This window comes from Sebastes umbrosus, chromosome 13 (assembly GCF_015220745.1).
Source record: "Sebastes umbrosus isolate fSebUmb1 chromosome 13, fSebUmb1.pri, whole genome shotgun sequence".
Classification (NCBI taxonomy): domain Eukaryota; kingdom Metazoa; phylum Chordata; class Actinopteri; order Perciformes; family Sebastidae; genus Sebastes; species Sebastes umbrosus.
This window is the reverse complement of record NC_051281.1, coordinates 30,516,623-30,539,253: the sequence shown is the minus strand read 5'-3', so window position 1 is coordinate 30,539,253 and position 22,631 is coordinate 30,516,623. Positions and strand designations below refer to the sequence as shown.

The 22,631-nt window shown below is 41.2% G+C and overlaps 1 protein-coding gene across 1 annotated transcript in view; it reads left to right on the top strand.

The window, feature by feature from the left end:
• The first annotated feature begins 542 nt into the window (after positions 1-542).
• Positions 543-22,631, top strand: part of slc39a10 (solute carrier family 39 member 10) — a 41,001-nt gene continuing 18,912 nt past the window's right edge. Inside the window, exons 1-3 of the mRNA XM_037789086.1 lie at positions 543-761; positions 15,746-15,831; positions 21,182-22,483. Coding sequence (XP_037645014.1) covers positions 21,203-22,483 — 1,281 coding nt within the window. The 5' untranslated portion in view covers positions 543-761; positions 15,746-15,831; positions 21,182-21,202. The remainder of the gene's footprint in view (positions 762-15,745; positions 15,832-21,181; positions 22,484-22,631) is intronic.

Sequence of the window (22,631 nt, the reverse complement as noted above, 5' to 3'; positions counted from 1 at the left end):
TTGGGTTCAAACCCACAGTACTTATTGCTTTCTATCATTTTATGTATTTCTTCCTATTTTTATATTACCTTTGCATATTTTATTTCCATTTGAATTGTTATTGTTGCAATCCTGAAATGTTTTGTTCTTGTTTCGACCATGTAAAGCACTTTGTGACTTTGTTTTGAAAAGTGCTGTATAAATCATGTTTATTCATTGTTATTATGAGGCTATTACTTTGTCAAGACTTTAAATTAGCAGCTTTGAGACATGTGGTAAATGAAGACTAGACTAAACTAAACTATAATGATAAAAATCAATTACAAACTATAATTTAAGAAATAATAATCTCCTCTTACTTGCAACCGTATGGTGGACTTTTAGACAGTATGACAGCCTATAACAAAACAAGAATATGTTTAGTGGGTTATGACCAAATGATGAGCTGTAATGAGAAAACACAGAGAGGACGTGAACTACAGTTCTAGGGTGTATGTTTGTGATGACGTGTGTGAACATCATAACATCATAACCTCATCTCCTCATCTCCTCAGCCAGTCAGACAGCTCACACACAGTCTGGCGGAAAGAAGCGTCAGTGATTTCTTCAGCTCTGTGCGCAGACAGCGCAGACTGCTGCTCCGCCGCTGACGGGACTCTACGGACATATCGTAAGAGCCGTTGGTGAATGCCTGGCCTCTCGTGCGTTGACGTAACCAGACGGAGGTTTTCTCTTTTTTTGGGTAGCGCGCGGAGAGGAGATGCACACGGCACTAGCGTGAGGTAACTATATAAAACCCCATTTGTTGTCATTCACTCCCACAACATGGACCCGGGCAGCGTTCACCACACCGTGTTCATGTTATTAACCACTAGTGTGAACATGTGTGACGGATTCTCACACAGCAGCATGTTAGCGCTGCTCTCTTTGGAGGCTGCGGGCTGTTTCCTGAGAGTCTCTGCTAGCTAACGTTAGCTGGCTGAATGTTGCCTTCCTGTCCAGGCTAGCATTAGCGTTAGCGTTAGCATTAGCCTGGACAAGAAGGGGCGACTCTAACACAACAACCGGACTCTAACTCCTACCGGTCCTCAGCTCACCGGGGCTCGGTACGGATAGTGGAGACTAGTTGTGTGCTGGTGATAGAATCATGTGGTCAGTTTAAAGGCTGCTGTGTTGTAGGCACGTTTCAATGACGAGGGAGAGCTGCTCTGTGTTGCATTATGCGGACCACGTGTAGTGATGAAGCCCCCTCCGTAGTTAACTGATGGCTGCTATCAGACTGCTGGGCTTCAGTAACAGTGTGACTTAACTAGTGTTACAGCGTGACTTCACTAGTGTTACAGCAAGACTTCACTAGTGTTACAGCCTGACTTCACCAGTGTTACAGCAAGACTTCACTAGTGTTACAGCAAGACTTCACTAGTGTTACAGCCTGACTTCACTAGTGTTACAGCAAGACTTCACTAGTGTTACAGCAATACTTCACTAGTGTTACAGCAAGACTTTACTAGTGTTACAGCAAGACTTCACTAGTGTTACAGCAATACTTTACTAGTGTTACAGCAAGACTTCACTAGTGTTACAGCAAGACTTCACCAGTGTTACAGCCTGACTTCACTAGTGTTACAGCAAGACTTCACTAGTGTTACAGCAAGACTTCACTAGTGTTACAGCAAGACTTCACTAGTGTTACAGCAAGACTTCACCAGTGTTACAGCCTGACTTCACTAGTGTTACAGCAAGACTTCACTAGTGTTACAGCAAGACTTCACTAGTGTTACAGCAAGACTTCACTAGTGTTACAGCAAGACTTCACTAGTGTTACAGCAAGACTTCACTAGTGTTACAGCAATACTTCACTAGTGTTACAGCAAGACTTCACCAGTGTTACAGCCTGACTTCACCAGTGTTACAGCAAGACTACTAGTGTTACAGCAATACTTCACTAGTGTTACAGCAAGACTTCACCAGTGTTACAGCAAGACTTCACCAGTGTTACAGCCTGACTTCACCAGTGTTACAGCCTGACTTCACCAGTGTTACAGCAAGACTTTACTAGTGTTACAGCCTGACTTCACTAGTGTTACAGCAAGACTTCACCAGTGTTACAGCAAGACTTCACCAGTGTTACAGCCTGACTTCACTAGTGTTACAGCAAGACTTTACTAGTGTTACAGCAAGACTTCACTAGTGTTACAGCAAGACTTCACTAGTGTTACAGCAAGACTTTACTAGTGTTACAGCAAGACTTCACTAGTGTTACAGCAATACTTTACTAGTGTTACAGCAAGACTTCACTAGTGTTACAGCAAGACATCACTAGTGTTACAGCAAGACTTTACTAGTGTTACAGCAATACTTCACTAGTGTTACAGCAAGACTTTACTAGTGTTACAGCAATACTTCACTAGTGTTACAGCAAGACATCACTAGTGTTACAGCAAGACTTTACTAGTGTTACAGCAAGACTTCACTAGTGTTACAGCAAGGCAAACTTATGCAGCTTTTGAATAGCATTTTTTTTTTTTTTTGCATCTTCACCCATCCTAATGGGCGGACACATGCGTAGTGACTGCTTTTTGGTCATATGCAAATTTGACATTTAAGTCTTATTGTCCCTCCTGATAAATATTCAATGTGTATATTGTAACATAGTATAAACAATTCAATGCTGAAGAGCTTAATGTAGAGTCCATATGAGAACACGTGTGCTGAGAGGTATAAAGTAGCACTAGTGTACTGATGATAGTATTGAACATGTAACCAATAACAGCTTTTACCTGCATTTATTGGCACAACTGCTATAAATAGGCTATATATCAACATTGTAGCATTCATACAGAAATGTAGCCAAAACATGCATGTTGTAAAATGTGCATTTCTTTAATTCCACACAGTCACATTGCATCCTTATAAACCAGTCCATTCAACTTAGACAGTTCCACTGCAATATTAACATGTCTGTAGGTTGACATTTTATAAACTTGTTAAGGATGTGATCAGTGATCTGTTTGTTTTTAAGGGCAATTACACAACTTCCATCCTCTGAAATATCCTCATATCATCCTAGATGATTTTCATCAACTGTCAGAATTGTGAAAATGATGTGCAGACATGCAACAAGTTGTATGTAATTCCCCTGTCTACAGTATATAGATAGTGGCTTAAACAGGGCAGGTGATTCATTAAATCACACTGCAGTTATATACAGTAAATGTCACCATATACAGTATAAGCTCCTGGTACTGAATTCGGCTACATTTGAGTTTTGCTCAAAATATGCAAAAGCTTTATTTTGGCCTGGCCTAGTAGTGATGGGATGGACAAAGCAGTTCATTTTCAGTGTACTGAATAACTAGAATTAGTTCAGTAAAACGATTTATTCACCGAATTGTTCAGTGAAGAGAAGTTAGTTGGATAAAGATACTGTTAGCAAATAAAAGGTGTATGCAACTATAATAATATTTTTTTACTATACTGAAATGAAAACAAGAAAGTAGGAAATATAAATTACAGCGCAAATAAAAATAAAACAATAGCGAAAGAAAATAAATATAGATTACAACTGTAGTGCAAAAACAAATATTAAATCAAGGGCGTATCTGACAATATTTAATACAAATAGATAAGCTTAACAATACTGTACAGTTAAAAAAAAGTATCAAGAAGAAAATATAAACTTAATTTGCAATCAAAAACAAAATAAATAGCCTAACTGCAGTGCAAAACAAATATTAAATCAAGACCATAACACAAGATATAATACAAGTATAAAATATTAACAATACTGTACATTTAAAAAATAACTGAACTGAGAAATGAATGAATTGTTTCAGCAAGTGGCTCAGTTCAGTTCGTTCACCCAAAAGATTTGTTCTTTTGAATGAATCGGTCGCGAAGGATCCATCACTGGCCTAGGTAAGGTAATAGATTGCTCCCCTCAGTTAACAAGCTGTATCTAATATATAATTCCAATATGCATATCAGTTATGGAAGAGGTAATCAAAACATCATGCAACTAACAGAACTCCAAAATTACAGGTGCAATGGTTAAAGATAAAATCAACCATTATTATTTAATAAAGGAAGGAGAGCAGACTTTTATCTGTTGTTGGAGCCAATGTAAATGTTCAGTGTGGAGCCTCCTGGTATTAACTGTTCTCTCTCGTTAACCCCAGTTAAATAAAGAAGACAAAGGAAATGTTAGGCCCTCAGGATTAGAGAAGGTTTGGTCGGATATAACAAGATTAGCTTCAGTGTTGACGCGTCAATTCTCTTTAGCAATTGAAATTGACTTATTACTCGGCTTTGTTGAACACTTGATTCTGATTGGTCCATGTAGGCGTTCGACGGTCTGTTATTTCTTTATAGCAGACCTATATGGGTGCAGTTCTGATGTCGGACTCTGTCAGACCGTGTTTGTGTCAAATTATTGATTTCTTAAGTAAGCAGCCGTGTAATAACCGGGATAATATACAGCTATCGGGTCATTGTTGTGAAATAAACCCCTTCAGGGCGATGCCAGACCTCCTGTCGAGGTGTATTCGACAGCAATGACCGGCTTGCTGTACATTATCCTTTACTTGTGCCATGTATGTCATCTGTGCCTCCATGTGCTCAAAGTGGATGAATAATGCAGGTCTCATATACTGTTGAAGATAACACCTTAATTATATTTTGAGTACTGTACTGTAGTTCTCAATTAACACACATGATGTGGCACCAGGAGCTCAGTTATTGGCATCAACAGGGTTGTTGTTTTTTTTGTCAGACTTGACAAAGCTCCTCCAGAGCCACAGAAGACATTATACAACTGTTTCCACAGGCTGAGTAGTAGGCAACATGACTAGCAAAGTGGCTTGTTGAGCTACATTATCAAGCTTTATGATTGCAGCTTACAGCTTGAAAGTATAGCTTGAGGATATTATACACAGACTTCCATTGTGTCATTGTGCATTTTAAGACTCTTACAGTGCTGCATGAACAAGTGTTGCCTTTGCAATGTAATAAACAGTCTCCAAAGTTCGTAAGATTTACATCAAGTACAGTTGTATGATTGAGATGCAGTAGGGCAGTGCTGGAAAAGAGAATCGAGGCTCAGCAAACCCTTACGGATGGGACCTCATGAGTTTATCTGTTCTGTATATGACAATGCAACCATCTTTGTCTTTCATATTGAATACGCTCACTGTCTTGAACGCGGCTATTGAAATTGTGTTTTGGTCTCGGCTTTGCCTGCTAAACATCTAAAGTAGGCTTAATGTCTAACCCAGGCTTGTGTTCTGTTTCCAAATTGTTTTGTTGCTTATTTTTGGATTACACCGGGATATAAAGAAAGTAGACACAATGAACAAAGGATTGCAGCGGTCATGTCCTGACTTGGAGTTTTTGTTCAAACTGGATAGTATGCAGTCCAGGGTCCCTTGACTTTTCTGTTGTTTCAGATCCACTGAGGACAAAGCGACAATAGAAGGGCATTATACTGAGCCATACTAATGCTGAAATCAACCCCAAAATCCAAGAATGACCTCCCAACCACTCGAATAATCAAGCAAACACGAAATTACCCTAACGTTTGGGTGATGTTTTTTGACTATGACTGAATATTTTTTCAAGCCTCTATTGTTTACCAATATGCCGCTGTAAGATTTCTACTGCAATATAATTAGCTCAAATGGCCTTTTGTCTGCTGATTAGGGCTGACCCGAATGCTTCGAAGCTTCGACCGTTGCCATGGTATTGGATCTACAAATCTCTATTCGAATGCTTCGTTTTAAATTTGTATAAAAAAATGTATATACAAGTATGTAATAATAATGTATAAATCCCAAAATAGCCCCTGAAATAAGGAATAATTCCACAACATTTTTCATTATTAATATTTAACATTAATTATTAAGTTATTCTCAGATGGATATCTCTGTTTGTTGTACAGTATGTAGAGGTGCATGAGTGTACAGTAATGCGGCACTGCTGCTGTGGAAAAAAAAATGTTTTTGCCCTTAAAAGACAACATTTCTAAGCACTGGAGGTTGTTAAACTTTATTTTAAAATTTACCTATGGCTGAACAATTAATCAAATATTAATCGCAATCATGATTTTGGCTTCCCAAAATTGAATAACTAAAATGTGTGCTCCGCTCATAGAAAACTCTGCTGCATAAATGAAGCACTTCCTAAGTGAACAGCTAGAGATGCACTGTCAATCAGCAGCCGATTGAAGCTGGCCGGTTTTCAGCAGTGTCACATATCTGAGTTTTTGCCAGTTGCACACAGATGTGCAGCCGCCACATGATGGTTTCACAGCGGCACAGTCAGTAACGTCACATAGACACACACAGCATGTCGTCGGTGTGGAAGTTCTTCAGCGTGATTGAAGACGACATAAAGCTGCAATTTGTCACAACTGCAAGTCCAAAATACGCCGTGGATGAACAAATTAAAAAACATTTGGAACAACTAACTTAATCAGACACTTATTATATTGTAATTCGTTTCCATGATGCTGCTCAGAGTGATCACAGTGACCGGCTCGTCTGCTGACAGCACGGAGCTACACAGCTCTGTTAACTGAGGTTCCATGAGTTACATTATGATGCGTTCAAGCTCTCTATTGGGCGATGGTAAATTATAACGCTATCATGCTTTCCAATGTAATCTTGTAAAATGTAGTTTTTGCCAAGAAACTTGAATAAATCCAGTTGTGTGAAGCAGATGTTTTCACAGCATTATAAAATAGATATTAAAGAGAAAAAGACCTGTTTAACTTCCTAACACTACCTCTAAGCAGCTTAAAATATGTAATTAAAACTACTAATACCAAGATTTTTTTTAATCAAAGCAAATATTTAAATGAAAATACAATCATTTATTTCCTAATCATTTGAAATGTGTGTTTTTATGCAAATAGATCACACTATAGATTACGATAACAAAGTAAAAGGACAACATTTAGAGTTTTTGACGGTTAGAATGTAGCATAACATGGAAGTGAAAGCAGCGCTCTGTTTATTTAAAGGGACTGTTTGTAACTTTTTAAGCATATAAATGTACTGGGTCAGGACACATGCGCGCTCGCGTATGCACGCTCGCTCGCGTATGCGCGCTCGTGTATGTGCGCTCGCGTGTGGCCGGCGTCCCCGCTCCTCTGCCTGCTTGCCTTCACTCAGACAGCATGCGGGTTCTCGCTCCACCTCTAGACGTGAACGGGCGCTCACTACACACTGCAGAAGAGTTAGTTTAGCTCTGACTATATCTAGTGAATGTACAGTGGACATTTGTGCAGAAATAAATGCTGCAGCTTCACCAGACAAACAGAGGTTTTCCGTGTCTTGTGAAGTGACGAGACTCTGCAGAGAGAAACCTTGTCGTCTCGTTACCGACCGGGTGCCGGTGTCTCCCTGTTCACTCCGGCTGCGGGCGGAGGGAGACGAGTTTCTCACTGCGGAGCACCACTGCAAACACAGTATCAGCATTGATTCATGGAGAGACCTTCGTCTGGTCTGCTAACATTACTGCAAAGCAGCTGAAATATAGAGTGATATTGTGCTTTTAGCTGACGTGTGTCGCCTCACTGTTTTGAGCGATGCTCGTTCATGTCTATGTAGAGTGAGCAAGCACGAGCCAAACGCTGACTTTTGCTGATTTCACGGCCACAGGTGTCGCTGTTAAGAAGCATTTCTGAAAGTTACAAACAGTCCCTTTAAATGTGAAATTGCAATTAAAAAATTTCCCTAAAATCTATGATCGTGATAAATAATCGTGATCTCAGTACTGATCAGTATAATCGTGATTATTGTTTTGGCCATAATCATACAGCCCTAAATTCAACCCGACCTCGATTACAGTACAAACACTCGGTGAAAGTCACTGTTGCTGCCAGCGGCAGGTTTCTTATAAGAATTGTGTAAACATGGGCCTGGCGGGTCAGGTTTGCTTTAGTGCTCACAGTGTTTACAATCTGCTGCACATGTAACACCATTCCCACACTCCTGCTGTTTATGATGCAGGCTTTTCTGGTAACGTGGCATTTTTGAGTCACGCTAACTAACATTTGTTAACCAATACATCCATTCTAACTTCAGGCAGACTCTTGCTGAAGATTTTAGCTTGTGCACGTCTATATTAGGCATCAGTTTAGTTTACAAATGTATCGTTCTCATAACCTAGACAGAGCCCATACCTCTGTACTGTATGTACCAGATCAGTACTGACTTTGGGTGCATGAGCTTAAAATGTTTCTGCAAACTTAGCAAGGGGGTTTTTACATACACTATTTTAATAAACAACACTGTGGTGGCATTTTGATATATTTTACACATTTCAAGTTGCTGATTTACATCAAGGCAAAACTAACTAAACTAACTAAAATGGTCATACTGTCCTACCAATAGGTCACTTATAGCCACACACACACACACACACACACACACACACACACACCCACCCACCCACCCACCCACCATGAGTAGCTGGTTAGTCAGGTGGTTGATCCCAGACACAGCTCCCTGACTGCTCAAACATGGCAGACACACACACACACATTCCCTCCCAGTGCCTCCCCTCCTCCCTGTGCAAATTAGTTAAGTCAACTGGACTGAAAAGCCTCAAAACATCCAACCTGTTACTTAGGTTAGTGCTGGCGTGAACATTTTAGTATTGGCGTGGCGTGAACCCCTGCCCCTTTTGGCTTATTTGTGACTAGGTAAGCATCACTCTCACTGTTTTGCCAAGGTGTTATTTCTTTGATATCTGCACAATGTACTCCTCAGCTGATTGTTCTGTTTACTTGTCTGTGTCTAGTCTAGCCCTGCGGTCTAAGAGACTCTTTTACATTATGATGACGATGAACATGCTTCCAGGCCACAGAGCATCAGCCATGCACCTGCTCCTCGCCACAGTTATCACTCGCTGTTTTTACGTTGTAGCTCCTTGATTCCACCCGAGGAATTCAGAACTATACACAGCATCTTCCATCAGCGGCACTGTCTAAACGATTCAGTGGCTTCAAAACCTACAAAACCTGAATTTGATGTAATATTTGTTTTTGTGTAAGAGTCTAGGAAGCAGGGTATTTGCTGAACGATAGGGTGTGCCTTGTTTTCAGAGGAGCTGAACTTGGAAAGGTTGGACTTTCATGGGTCTCTTCATATTTTGTTGATGACAAGTACTTTGGGATCAAAACACACTGAAACACATGTGTCTTCTTGACTTACCACCTGTGCTGAGTCTGCTATGATGAATGCTGTGATTAGGCTTTTTACATGTGAATATGCCCGGTACTTGAGTCAGGAGTTTTGCAGGAGACCTACCGCACAGCTCATGACAAATTCCACAGAATTGCTACTCTTGATCAAAGGATTGCTGGTTTGACGTGTCAAAATGACTACCTTGATCACTGTTAGGTGTTTTGCAGCAGTAGTGGGTGGTTGTCCATGCAATTACAAAAGCACTATGTCTGTAAACATGAGGTATATACTTGCTTGTGCTTCTTGTGGACAGTTGAGTTAAGCTGTAATGATTTCAAAGTCTGTCTGCCGGTGTTGGTAACGTCTCACTGGGCAGCCTCACCACTGTTGGATGAGTGCTTAGGAAACACTGATGGGTAAGCTGAAAACAGTTGACAATCTCTTATTTCTCAAGTTGTCTTCGTTGACTATCAGCAGAGATATATCACTGGAACTGAGGTGTCTCATCTGTCTCTTACTTTCCTGAATTTCATGATACAACAGCAGACTGTGGTCCTCTAAGGGCCCTTTCATGCCTACCTTGTTTAGTTCAGACTTTCAGTCTTTTATGATCCAAACCAAAATTACAGGTGTGAAAGCTCCCCCGGACCTCAGTCCGGACCAAACAGACGAATCTTGGTCGGACAAAAAGAGGGGGTCTCGCTCCAGATCAAATTGAACCCAGTGGGCAACCTCCGGGTTTGAAAAGTGAAGCCAATGCGGAGGTTCCTGAAACCCTCATTCTTTCTATTGGCCATCAGGGGCGACTCCTCTGGTTTCTAAAAGAAGTCTGATTGTATAGAAGTCTATGAGTAAATGATCCTACTTCTCACTTGGTTTATTACCTCAGTAAACATTGTCAACATGAGTTTATGGTCTCAATCACTAGTTCAAGTCTTCTTCAATACAGCATGATGTTCATTTAGTAAATTTACACGATACACAATAAAGCACGGTAGCTTTAGCGCTACCTTGTGATTGATAGGTGGCTACCACGGGCTGGTCTGGGAGTTGCCTAAAGATATCTTATTAAGCGTTCGGTTGTACTTAGCTCTACCCTCCCGTGTCACTTCTGGTTGCAAAAAAACAAGATGGTGACGGCCAAAATGCCTAACTCGAGGCTTCAAAACGACAGTCCGCAAACCAATGAGAGACATCATGGTGACTACGTCCACTTCTTATATTCAGTCTATAATTGAACCATGGTTCTGTTTGTTTCTAGTGTGAAATTAATTTTTGGATGGATCAGACTTTCGGACCAATTACAGGAAGTTCCGGCAAGCCGGCATCATGTTATAAGAGCAGCGTAGCTCCTTTAAGGACTATCTCGGTGTGTCTCCTAGTCTAGTGTGTGCGTAGCGAGTGTGTGGTTGAGAGAGAGTGAGATGGTGGAAGCGCTGAGAGCAGACAGGTGTCTCTATCACTGGCATTACACACGAGTCTTCCCTGGCATCAGGTCGAGCTGGATATACTGGATCTACTTCATGTTAATGGCATGTGCATCATTACAATGAAGAGGACACCCGGCACACTGCCAGAGGTAAAAATAGCCCCAGTTTGAAGCTATTCAATGTGAAGACAAAAACTAACCGGATCAAATACAGTATATACACTGTAATAAAAACGCAACCCTTGGTTCGGACCTTAGTTCGGACTTTCATGTGTGAAAAGGCCCAAAGATTACCACAGACCATCTGCTCTGAGTTAAGTCCATGTGGCAGCTGACATCTGCCCTCTCTTCGGCTCCTCAGGACGATTAAGAAACCCTCCACTCATGTTTGTAGATCTATTTTTTTTGTCATCAGACTCGAGATCAAATTGTGTCCTTACTCCCCACTTAGTGCAGCTTTTGGTTGTATAGTTCCCTGGCTCCACAGTATGCAGATCCACACTGACACCTCATATGTAAAACACTATTGGACATAATACCAAATATTGTAAGAAACCATTAAAAGATATTGGCTGGTTATATTTTTCATAAAGCAGATATGTTCATCATTGGCTTTATTCATTTGAACGCAGGTTGACAGTGCATTGTGCGTTGTGTTTTGTAAGAAATATAAATATGAGATTAGGAACTTTTACTCAAAACATGTTTTGAATACCAGAGATTTGTATCCTTCTTTCCTGTTTCCGTTTCCCTGCAAACACCGGCTCCATACTGACATGGGAAGGATGTGTGTGGTCATGTGAGAATCATATGAAACGGCTTAGGGGCCAAAGCCTTTTTTTTCTGAGAAATAAAAGGGTTCCTGTTGTCATCAACAACCTGGAAAAGAAAAACATACTTTTGAGGCATGGAGTAATGTATAAAAAAATGTTTCAGAAACAAAAACAAGATTTATTTTGTTTTTAGATTTGATTTAGTTTTGCAGCTGTTCCACTATACTTGATACATTGTTTTGACATAACACATTCATGTTCATGTGGTAGCTGCAGCCTGACATTCAGATCAGCTGATCACTTCTTTAAGAGGTTCTTCTAATTTTTGTGTAAAAATAGACACTGCTTTATGTATCATTATGTACCATTAAGGTGTATTCTTTATTCACCGGCACTTTAAATCAAAAGGAATCGGGTTGTTTGTATACTACAATACATTTATATTTCCATTGTAACCTTTTAGGCTTGCTTCAGCGTAGTGAAAACCACAAGCCAAATTGTTGTTACAATACAGTACTGTCTTTGAGTAAACCGTTTGTTCATTAATCACAAGAAATATTATTTATAAACCTCCCACATGCTGAATAATGGCCCTTTCAGACACAGCGTGGTTTGAGCTGGGCTCGACCAACCCGGTCTCACAGCAAGGCGCATAAATACCACGACATTACATGAACATTCTTCGTGCCATGAGTACGCATTTTAGCGTTTTCGCGTGTCATTTGTCTGTCGCTTTTCGCATGTCATTCGTACGCCACGCAAACGTCCACAGTTAGATTTAGGCAAGAAAACCACTAATTTAGGTTCAGGCAAGAAAACCACTTAGGGTAATGGAAAACGTCATGGTTGAGCTTAAAATAAGTAAGTAAACTAAGTAAAACACGTACGGAAACAACTACGGAAAACGCATCACAAACGTCAACAAAAATCACTTGGCAATCGTCACGTGACAAACGTCACTAACTTACAAAACAAAACACCGGTGAACAACGTTCTCGAACACGGCTCTCCTGGTTAAAAGTCCGCTGTTTGTTGGACCCATACACCTCCCCACCCACCCATCATAGACGCATACATTATACGCGGATGCGTTTCCATTGCAGTCAGTACAGGACACATGGCGTACAAGCAGTGCAAGCCATTGGAAAGGATGGGTTCCAGGACGCAGTGTTGCTGTTGTCATGTTGTGTCTGAAAGGTCCATTGCCCTTACATTTGTTCATACATTCATACATTTGTTTCATATGTTAGGAACAATGTTTTCACACTCTGACAGTATAGCATGTATATTCTCATTCCGTGATATTAAGGTTATGCTTGCCATGAGTGAAATCCTTAAAAACAAAGCTGCTGTGTTCTTAAGGTTGCACCATTACATCCAGTGGAAATATATGAGGTAAATCACGCAACTTTTACCAGAAGCTGTAGTTTATATATAGTTTGAGGTGGAGATGACCACCTCTGTTAGATCAGGCACGCCCATTGTATGTTTGCATCCCAGTACTTTATCTGAGCAACACTTTACAATGCCAGTTTTTTGTAAGTCAGAGTTTAAGTTCACCTTATTGCATGTCAAGTTGTCTGTTGTACTGTAAGGGCATTTTGAGAGTGCCGGGCAGACACAGGAATGTTTTTTCTCCACTGATTGCTGTTAGCCAATGAGAAGCCATTTGCACTGTTACCTTGATTGGTTATTGAATGCACCTGTTCGCCCACATACTGTCACGTTTGTCTTTTTTTTACTCCTCAGCCTGTCTCGTAAGTCCCAGTGCACTGGCCTCACAATTCTTTCTGACATATTTAATATCTTTGAAAAATGTGTGGTTTCCAATAGACCTTTTTCACAGCCGACATTTTGACTTGTCATAGTGGGAAAAGCACAGGTGTTACTGATAACATTAGCTGTGTATCTGCTCTATTCAAGTGTCCCAGTGAGCCAGGACAGTGTGAGCCAGTACGGACAATACCAGACCCCCGAAACTGAAGCAGCTAAATGGAATACAGCCATCATCAATTTCATTATTTACACCTGTGCTTTTTCTACTGTGACATGTCAAAATGTGTTCAATGAAAAATGTCTATTATGGCTTCCCTGATGAGTTCTATGAGGTCACACATATCTGAAAGGATGATTTAAAGCCCAGTAGAGGTAAAAAGGAAATTGGGCAGTTTGACCTATTTTAATGTTGTGAATACTGTCTGTGTGTATAGAAGTAAGCTGACCAATCCTGTTTAAAATAGGACCGGGTATCTACGTATAGCAGCAGTAAAACTTCCAGCCCAAATTATGAAAAGACAAAGACACTTCCACAAATGTGAACAAAATGCTTAAATTTGGAATACACAGTTGGAGTATCATTTGTACATGAACAATTTCCATGTCCATAGACCACTGACGTCATGCCGGTCACTGTCAACTTTCAACTTAACTTTCTCAAGATATCGGTCTGCTTTTCAGTCAGTGTCACTGCTTTAGTGAGATTGTTATTCCATTTGGTTGGTGCATAACATAAGGGAGTTGTTATTACATAAAAAGTGACGGTGTATACTAGGGCTGCCCCCCTCTTAGCCGACTCATTGGTCGTTTTGGTCTTAGTAGACTAAGATTTCTTTAGTCAATTAGTACATTTTTGTATGTGTTTTTCATGCTGAATGACTTATTTCCAAGAAACTCATGAGCACATCTCTGGTAAACCCAAGATTTAAAGTAGAGTTGTTCCGATACCGATACCGGTATTGGAAATGCGTCCAATGCTGCCCAAAATTTAGGATTGGGTATTGGCAAGCACGCCAGTCAATGCACCGATCCGATACCAGAAAAAAATTAACTTGTTTAAGTGCATATCAATTCTTCTTCGCTGCTCCAAAACAGTAGCCACTCGTAAACCAGCCTTTAAGGCAAGTTCTCCCTTTTAATAATGATAAACAAAGATGTGAATCCTCACATGCCGGCCTGTGAATGAGACAGCAGGTCATTCATTGACCATGAGTCATTCTCAGACATGGTTGGATTATACACGTCGACTCCTCGCTTCTAAATTGATGGTTTGGGAGAGCACTTGAAGGCACCGTTGGCAGCAGCTGGTCCATAGCCTGACAATGCTGTCAGTTGTAAATGAAAATGAAGTATCAATGTAGACTGCACCAGTGGTGGAAAGTAACTAAGTACATTTACTCAAGTACTGTACTTAAGTACAATTTTGAGGTACTTATACTTTACTTGAGTATTTCCATGTTCTGATACTTTATACTTCTACTCCACTACATTTATTTGACAACTTAAGTCACTTTGCAGATTCAGATTAATAGTACAAAATATAATCAACAAAAAAATGATGATGTATTATTTTTAGGGTTGTCAATCGATTCAAATCTTTAAGTATTTTTTTTGTACCTTAAAGGGAGATTTGGGAAGGAAATTTGCTTAAATCATAAATTGGAAAACTGCAGCCCAACAGGCAACAACAGCTGTCAGTGTGTCAGTGTGCTGACTTGACTATGACTTGCCCCAAACTGCATGTGATTATCATAAAGTGGGCACATCTGTAAAGGGGAGACTCGTGGGTACCCATAGAACCCATTTACAGTCACATATCTTGAGGTCAGAGGTCAAGGGACCACTTTGAAAATGGCCATGACGGTTTTTCCTCGCGAAGATTTAGCGCAAGTTTGGCATTTAGCCTTCTTCCCGACAAGCCAGTATGCCATGGTTGGTACCAATGGATTCATTAGGTTTTCTAGTTTCATATGATGCTCTAGCTTTAAAACTGAGCCCGATACAACCGAAAAATCACAAGTTGCGTTAATGTGTTAAAGAGGCGTTAAGTGGCGTTAAAATAAACGCGTTATTATCGCGTTAACTTTGACAGCCCTAATTATTATGGATAAAGACTTTATGCCTTGCTGAAATTCATTATCTGTCAGTATACAGTATAGTGAAACATTATCCCCATTTTTACCAGCTGCTACATTAAAGTGATGAACTCAATAATGCATCAGTAATTATTATACAATAAAATAATATATACTGTATTATTCTGAAATGGACCTGAACATTCTGCATAATGAGTACTTTTACTTTTAGTACCTTGAGTATAGTCTGATACTAATACCTGTCTACCTTTACTTAAGTAACTTTTAGAATGCAGGACTTTTACTTGTAACAGAGTATTTCTATACTCTTTCTGTGGTATTGCTAGTTTTACTTAAGTAAAAGATCTGAGTACTTCTTCCACCACTGGACTGCACTAATGCTTCTATTCTAACTGCGTCAGAAAACCTTTTGTCATGTAAGTTGAGTATTTACTGGCTTGAAGTAACAATTTTGTCCGGATGATTCAGAATTAAAGTTGTCTGTGCTCTTTGATATTTTTCCAGAGTGCATGTTTCAGACGAGTTGGAAACCCCCCCCCCTCATACAGTAGCATCGGGACTGGGGGCCAAGCAGGAGGAAAGTTATTACGGTGAGTTACCATGTTATTGTATTTCAAATAGGGCTGTCAAAGTTAACGCCATAATAACGTGTTAATGCAAGTTCGTTTTAACGCCACTAATTTCTGTAACACATTAATGCAATTTGTGATTTTTAGATTGTAGCAGGCTCAGTTTTAAAACTAGAGTGAAGACACTGGTATCATTTGAAACTAGAAAACTGAAGGAATCAATTGGTACCAACCATGTTGGCTAAAAAACGCTCCAAACGTACGCAAAATTGTCGAGGAAAAACTGGCATGGCCATATTCAAAGTGTTCCCTTGACCTCTGACCTCCAGATATGTGAATGTAAATGGGTTCTATGGGTACCCACGAGTCTCCCCTTTACAGACATGCCCACTTTATGATAATCACATGCAGTTTGGGGCAAGTCATAGTCAAGTCAGCACACTGACACACTGACAGCTGTTGTTGCCTGTTTGGCTGCAGTTTGCCATGTTATGATTTGAGCATATTGTTTTATGCTAAATGCAGTACCTGTTGTTAGTTGATTTACAATAATAAATATATACATACATTTGCATAAAAGTAGCATATTTGTCCACTCCCATGTTGATAAGAGTATTAAATACTTGACAAATCTTCCTTTAAGGTACATTTTGAACAGATTAAAAAAAGTGCAATTAATCGCGATTAACTATAAAAAATCATGCGATTAATCAAGATTAAATATTTGAATGGATTGATAGCCCTAATCTCACAGTACAGTGATAGGATTATTTAGTTGTCTCGTGCTGAAACAAACTGATTACATCACTCAGTAAATCAGTTAAGGAAATCTGCTGTTTCCTACATTAAGATCCCTTTGGTGGAAACAAACAGTTGAGGCATGTAGTGCGTATTGTAGTGCAGCTCACCAGATACATTTTTTCATTTATTAGATTGAAGTTGGAAATGTTTTACACAGGTTTTGTGTAACTCACGATTAGACTCTCCTACTAAAAAGTCATTCTCTTGTTTCCCCCAAAGGCCGAGCACAACAAAGACTGTAATGAGGAAAACACAGCAGGCTCTGTTGCTGCTTTTAGAGGGTGTGCTCTTAGAAATAGGTCCCGGTTTTTGCCCCAACCTATCTGCTGCAAGGTTCATAGGTCACCGCTGCCTCATGTATATAAACACTGTCTTGTCGACAGCCGTGAAGCAGGCTTGTAAACGCACTTAAACGTCTGCAGCCTTGAGTCAGACCGGCATCATTCACTCCTTGGCCAAACTTAATTTCACACACCACCCATTCAAAGGCACACAGCGGTAAGTAGCCTCGCTTCCAGTTTCTAAAGGTGACTTTCTATGAGAATGAAGTCAGCGTTACGCATGGATTTTATTTGGCGTGGTTTTGAAATGTTTGATTTAGTTTACGGCCTTTTGAGGGTGTCCAAGTGCTGTTTTATAACTTGTTTGTGCAGAAATTTGTGTGACAGCAATAAACCGAAAATTGCCCATAATATGACATTGCATGAAGTACTTGCACGCTTTAGATTACTGATAATAAAGTTATTGATCTTTGTTATATGGGGAGAAGGAAGTCCACTACGGGCTACTAGTTATTAGCTGATAAGCTGTTGATGTCGTCTGCACGTTGATCAAGGCTTTGAAGAATAAATAAGGGCTCTGTGTTAGCCAAGCTGAATCTTTTTCAATTGTATTCTCTGCAAAATATTTTAGTGGGATGAATACAACTACTGTAGTTACTGTTGGATAGATCACTTTAGATCAGCAGCCCGTTGTAGGTCTATCAACACATGCTGTGTTTTAAAATGACGCTCCTGTGTAATGTTATTTAAGTCATCTTTCACTTATTTCCGGTGTCGTTTCTTCTGAGTTTTTGTTTTGGAACTTCTCGTGGCTATCCAGAAAGAAATCAATGTAGATATATTGTGCTCTTTTTTTTCGTTGTTGTTCTTGTTGCTCCAACAAGCCTACAGTTTGCAATCTGCTGTTACTAGCCTTGAAAACTGTGAGGAGGATCTATCACCCTCTTTGTTTTTAACATTTAGCCCGGCATATGTAGCCTGCACAACACAAATCTATTCCCTCGAGATGCGCATGCTGTAAATCCAGTATAAACTTTGCTAACAAGCTGGCTGCCGAAGGCCTTTGTGTGTGTGTGTGTGTGTGTTGTGTGTTGTGTTTGTGTGTGTGTGTGTGTGTGTCTGTGTGTCTGTGTGTCTGTGTGTCTGTGTGTCTGGTCTCTGCTGTGCACCATTTCACCATTATCTAGCAGTATTCCGCATCTGACCTCTCTTTACTCCTCCTCTACCCTCACCCCTCACGCATCAACCACCCACGGGCTTCGCAAGAGACCTTATGAGGATCATTTGACTGGAATGATATTGCTGCTTCAGGCTTTTTTAGAGTCGGGGGGGGGGGGAGGGGGTGGAGGAGGGAAACAAGCAATCTGTTACACAATTCTCAGCAGAGAGTTTATGGTGCTCCAGAAAGCTCCCTGATTCAGTTATTAGATGTGTTATGCTAAGCTAAAGGTAGCAGCTTATTGTAAGTGGTTTGAATGCTGGTGTGCAGGCTTGTTATCTTATTATATGATTATATGTGACTAATGTAGAGCCTGTTGCACTGTGAGATTTCAGAGTGTCTTATCAAGAAGCTCTCTATTGATCACTGATTTATTGACATCAAGATTGAGTAATCTAATACCAGTCCTTCCTGTTCACAATCATTGTTTAACAGTGTTTACTAGGGATGCACCGATACCGGATTCAGATCCATATTAAGTTTTGACCAGTTTGCTGCATTAAAAATGTTTACACTTGAATTTTAATTCCTGGTAATTTTTTTTTTTTTTTTTTTTTTTTACCAAGTTCCTGATTTACGACTTATTATTTTAATAATAAAGAACAATTACATTTATAACTATGTATTTATTGGTCACATTTTATTTTACAAAGTTAAGAAAGCAATGTTTAAATTAGGCCTGATGTTGTCTTATTAGGGATGCTCATTTTGAAAGATTTTCCTAACCGATAACCGACCCTCGTTAAACGATTAATAACCGTTAACCGACAAGATTTGTGCCTCGCACCAGCTGCAGGAGCACAACAGATATTGGTTGACGGGAGTCTCCAGTTCATCGTCTGGGAGCGTTAACTTAGCAGCTATGATGCTGCGTGTAGTGTCGCGGACATGCAGCCACTTTCCCAGTAAAAGTCTCCACCGCACATTTAGTTTAGTTTAGCAGGTTGTCAGCTGTGTGTCTGCCCGGCGTAACTTTAGCGAGTGTCCAACAGTGTGTGTATTTGTGCTACGTTAGCAGTTCTAGTATTGTTGGAGGCTTCGTGCTCGCCGCCGCACACGTAGTCTGAGTAACTTTAGTGAGTTTCCAACAGACCGTGTGTGTGTGTGTTGGCGGTGAGTGTGAGGTTGTTGGTGGCGTTCTAGCTGTGAACGTAGGTGTAGCAGTGTGTGGACAGTTTATTTGTCGGTGAATAAATGCTATGAAACTACAACTCCTCCGCTCCGCTCTAGCGAGCTGGAGAGACCGCAGCCGACTTCCTGTATCCCGCAACTCCGGCTCCGCCTCTTAAGGTGGGCTGTTAAGGTGGACCTGCTTTTCTCCTTAAAGAGACGAGCCGCTCCTCTGAGCCGCTCAGCTTTTGAGTTAATTATTAACATTTCTTTTAACCGTTTTAACCGATAGTGTTAATCGGTTATTTATGGACATCCCTATGTCTTAAACATAAAAGAAGTCACTTCCACTCAGTGAGGCATACATCTTATTTGATTAAACACTGGTATTGGATCGGTACTCGGTATCGGCCGATAGCCAAAGCCCAGATATCGCTATCGGTATCGGGACTGAAAAAGTTGGATCGGTGCATCCCTAATGTTTACACACAGGAGTCCACATAAAAGCTACCACTCTTGCTTCTTTACCCATGATCATTTTGAAGGGAACGTGTGAGAGTATACCGTTATATTCGGCAACTCTTTTTGTTTATAGTTGGGGCCGGTATATGTCAATGTCAGAAAAATATGAATATTGTGATATATATCAGTCCAACTTTCAATATGATGATATTTTAGGCAGGTCGAGGCAGCAGAGCATTTGGAGAAATCAGATGATTAATCTGACTTTTTACTTTTCTTACACACCTGATAAAAATGACAAACAGGATACAAAGCAGTGGGCAACCTCCGGTTCTGAAAGGTGAAGCCAATGCTGAAGTGCTTTAAACTTGCATTCTTTCTACCAGCCAGCAGGGGGAGACTCCTCTGGCTGCTAAAAGAAGTCTGATTGTATAGAAGTCTATGAGAAAATGAGCCTACTTCTCACTTGATTTATTACCTCAGTAAACATTGTAAACATGAGTTTATGGTCTCAATCTCTAGTTTCAAGTCTTCTTCAATACAGCATGATGTTCATTTAGTAAATGATGGTCCCATTTAGAGTCAGATAGACCATAAAGCAGGGGATGCTTTAGGGCGGGGCTACCTTGTGATTGACAGGTCACTACCACGGCGTTGTCCAGTCTGGCAGTTGTCTGTGTTTCTGTCTTGCGACTTTAACCCTTTCACAGTGTGTTTTCACTTCATCAAAGTTAATTGTAACATTTTGGTCGCCTAAAAATGTCTCAGTCAGTGTTCGGTTGTACTTAGCTCCACCCTCTCAGGTCACTTCTGTTTGCAAAAAAACAAGATGGTGCTTGTGTCTAAAAGGTAACCCGCGAGTTGGAGAAACTTTTGTGAGATGGTTAAGGTTAGGCATTGATTTTGAATAGTTAAAGTTAGGTCGTCGGGCAGTGAGTCTTGTGAGAGTTTTTGCAGATTTCATATCACATTTCACAATTTGCGGGTTACCCTCCAGACATGACCCAAGACGGCAACGGCCAAAAAACCAAGATGGCAACAGCCAAAATACCGAACTTGAGGCTTCAGAACGGCAGTCCGCAAACCAATGGGTGACGTCACGGTGATAACGTCCACTTCCTATATACAGTCTATGATAAACAATTACAGTTGCCGTTGTCATTAATCAGTCCAACCATCTAAAGTGACACAGTCAGCGGGGTCTTTTGCCATTGTGGTCTTAAAACTGGGTGAGGAGATATGGAGCGAGATGCAGCTGCTCAGAATGTGACTGTGACACTAAGGGCATACAAACATTTGATAGAGCCTAAAAAAAAACATCCTCCAAAAAACCTGTTGTCATTATAAAGAATCTCAATTGGTGGAGAACTGGTCAGGAACAAAACTCGCCAGTCAAACAGTCTGGATGATGTTTACTTGGTTTTTAAGCTGTTTTTATAATAGTTTTTTATGACTACCAAAAAGTGATTCTGCTAATGTTACTTTCCTGTTTTGGCAGGGGACCAGAAGTAAGGGGACAATGCGTGTCCACGTGCACACCAAGTTCTGTTTCCTGTGCGTGTTCACCTTCCTCTTCCATCAATGCAACCACTGCCATGGAGAAGAGCACGACCATCAGCACGGTGAACATCACCACGCCGACCACGCCCACAGCGACCTGCAGATTTCTGAGGCTCCATACGTGAGAGGAGCCACTTTGTCTCCGGAGGCCAAGAGTTCTCAAGGGCACACCCTAGAGGAGGAGCAGCGCTTCTACATCCAGCAGCTATTCAGGCGCTACGGCCAGAAAGACCGGCTAGACTTCCAGGGATTTCAGAGTCTGCTGGTTAACTTGGGTCTGGGTGAAGTGAAGGTGGTAGATGTAGATCACGAGGAGCTGGGCCATGACCACGTAGCTCACCTCGACCTGGTGGATATGCAGGAGGGGCTTCACTCCCATTCATCCGACAATGAAGAGCATAGCCACGGTCACGGTCACGGGCACGGGCACGGTCATCCACACCACAAGCCTGGCTCCCACCATCCACACACAGAACAAGCTCCCACCAGGTGTACCCAGCAGACCACTACTGCCAGTCCAGCTGCTGGTGCACCTACAGGACATGACCATAAACATGATCACACCAAGGTAGAGGATAGTGACCATAAACATTCTGATGGACATGTGCAGGACACACACGATCATGACCACGACCATGATCACGCACATGAAAAAGAGCGCAAACATGAGCAGGTACAGGAGCACTCTAACCACAAGGACCTGTCCTCCCAACCTCACAGTGATCACGACCACAGTGATCACGACCACAGTGACCACGACCACAGCGATCATGGCCACGGCGACCACGACCACAGCGATCACGACAACAGCGATCACGGCCACAGCGATCACGGCCACAGCGATCATGAACATGACCACAATCATGTCCCCGAAGTGCAGACGATCACAGACACCCCCCCCCTCAGCCAGGGACAGCAGCCCTCTGCCCGGTTGGAGCCGTCCCAAGTCCCTCAGGTGCAACAGTCCTCTCCTGCCACCACAGAAAGTCGGCCCAAGAAGCAGAGAAAGCCAGGCAGGGTCAGAGGACAGCGAGGGCGAAACAAAACTCCTTCTCCTCTCACACCTCAGCCCGATGACCACGACCATCAAACTGAACACAGTCACGACCACGATCACGGTCACGGTCACAGCCACTCTCATAAAGATAAGAGAGAAGCACCAGTAGGGCCTGCACGCCCCACTCTGCCAGTCCCCATCTTGTCTGGCCACCCACAAGGATTGTCTCATCAGCATGAGGAGGTAGGATTTGTTTGAACCCACTAACTGATGTTAGCTTTGACATGCGAGAAGCTCCACTTCAAGAACTTGTGTCTTGAATATGAACAGATTAATAGACCGTTATGGGCAGTGAGACTGCTTGTCAGTATCTTAGCTACCTGATAATTCT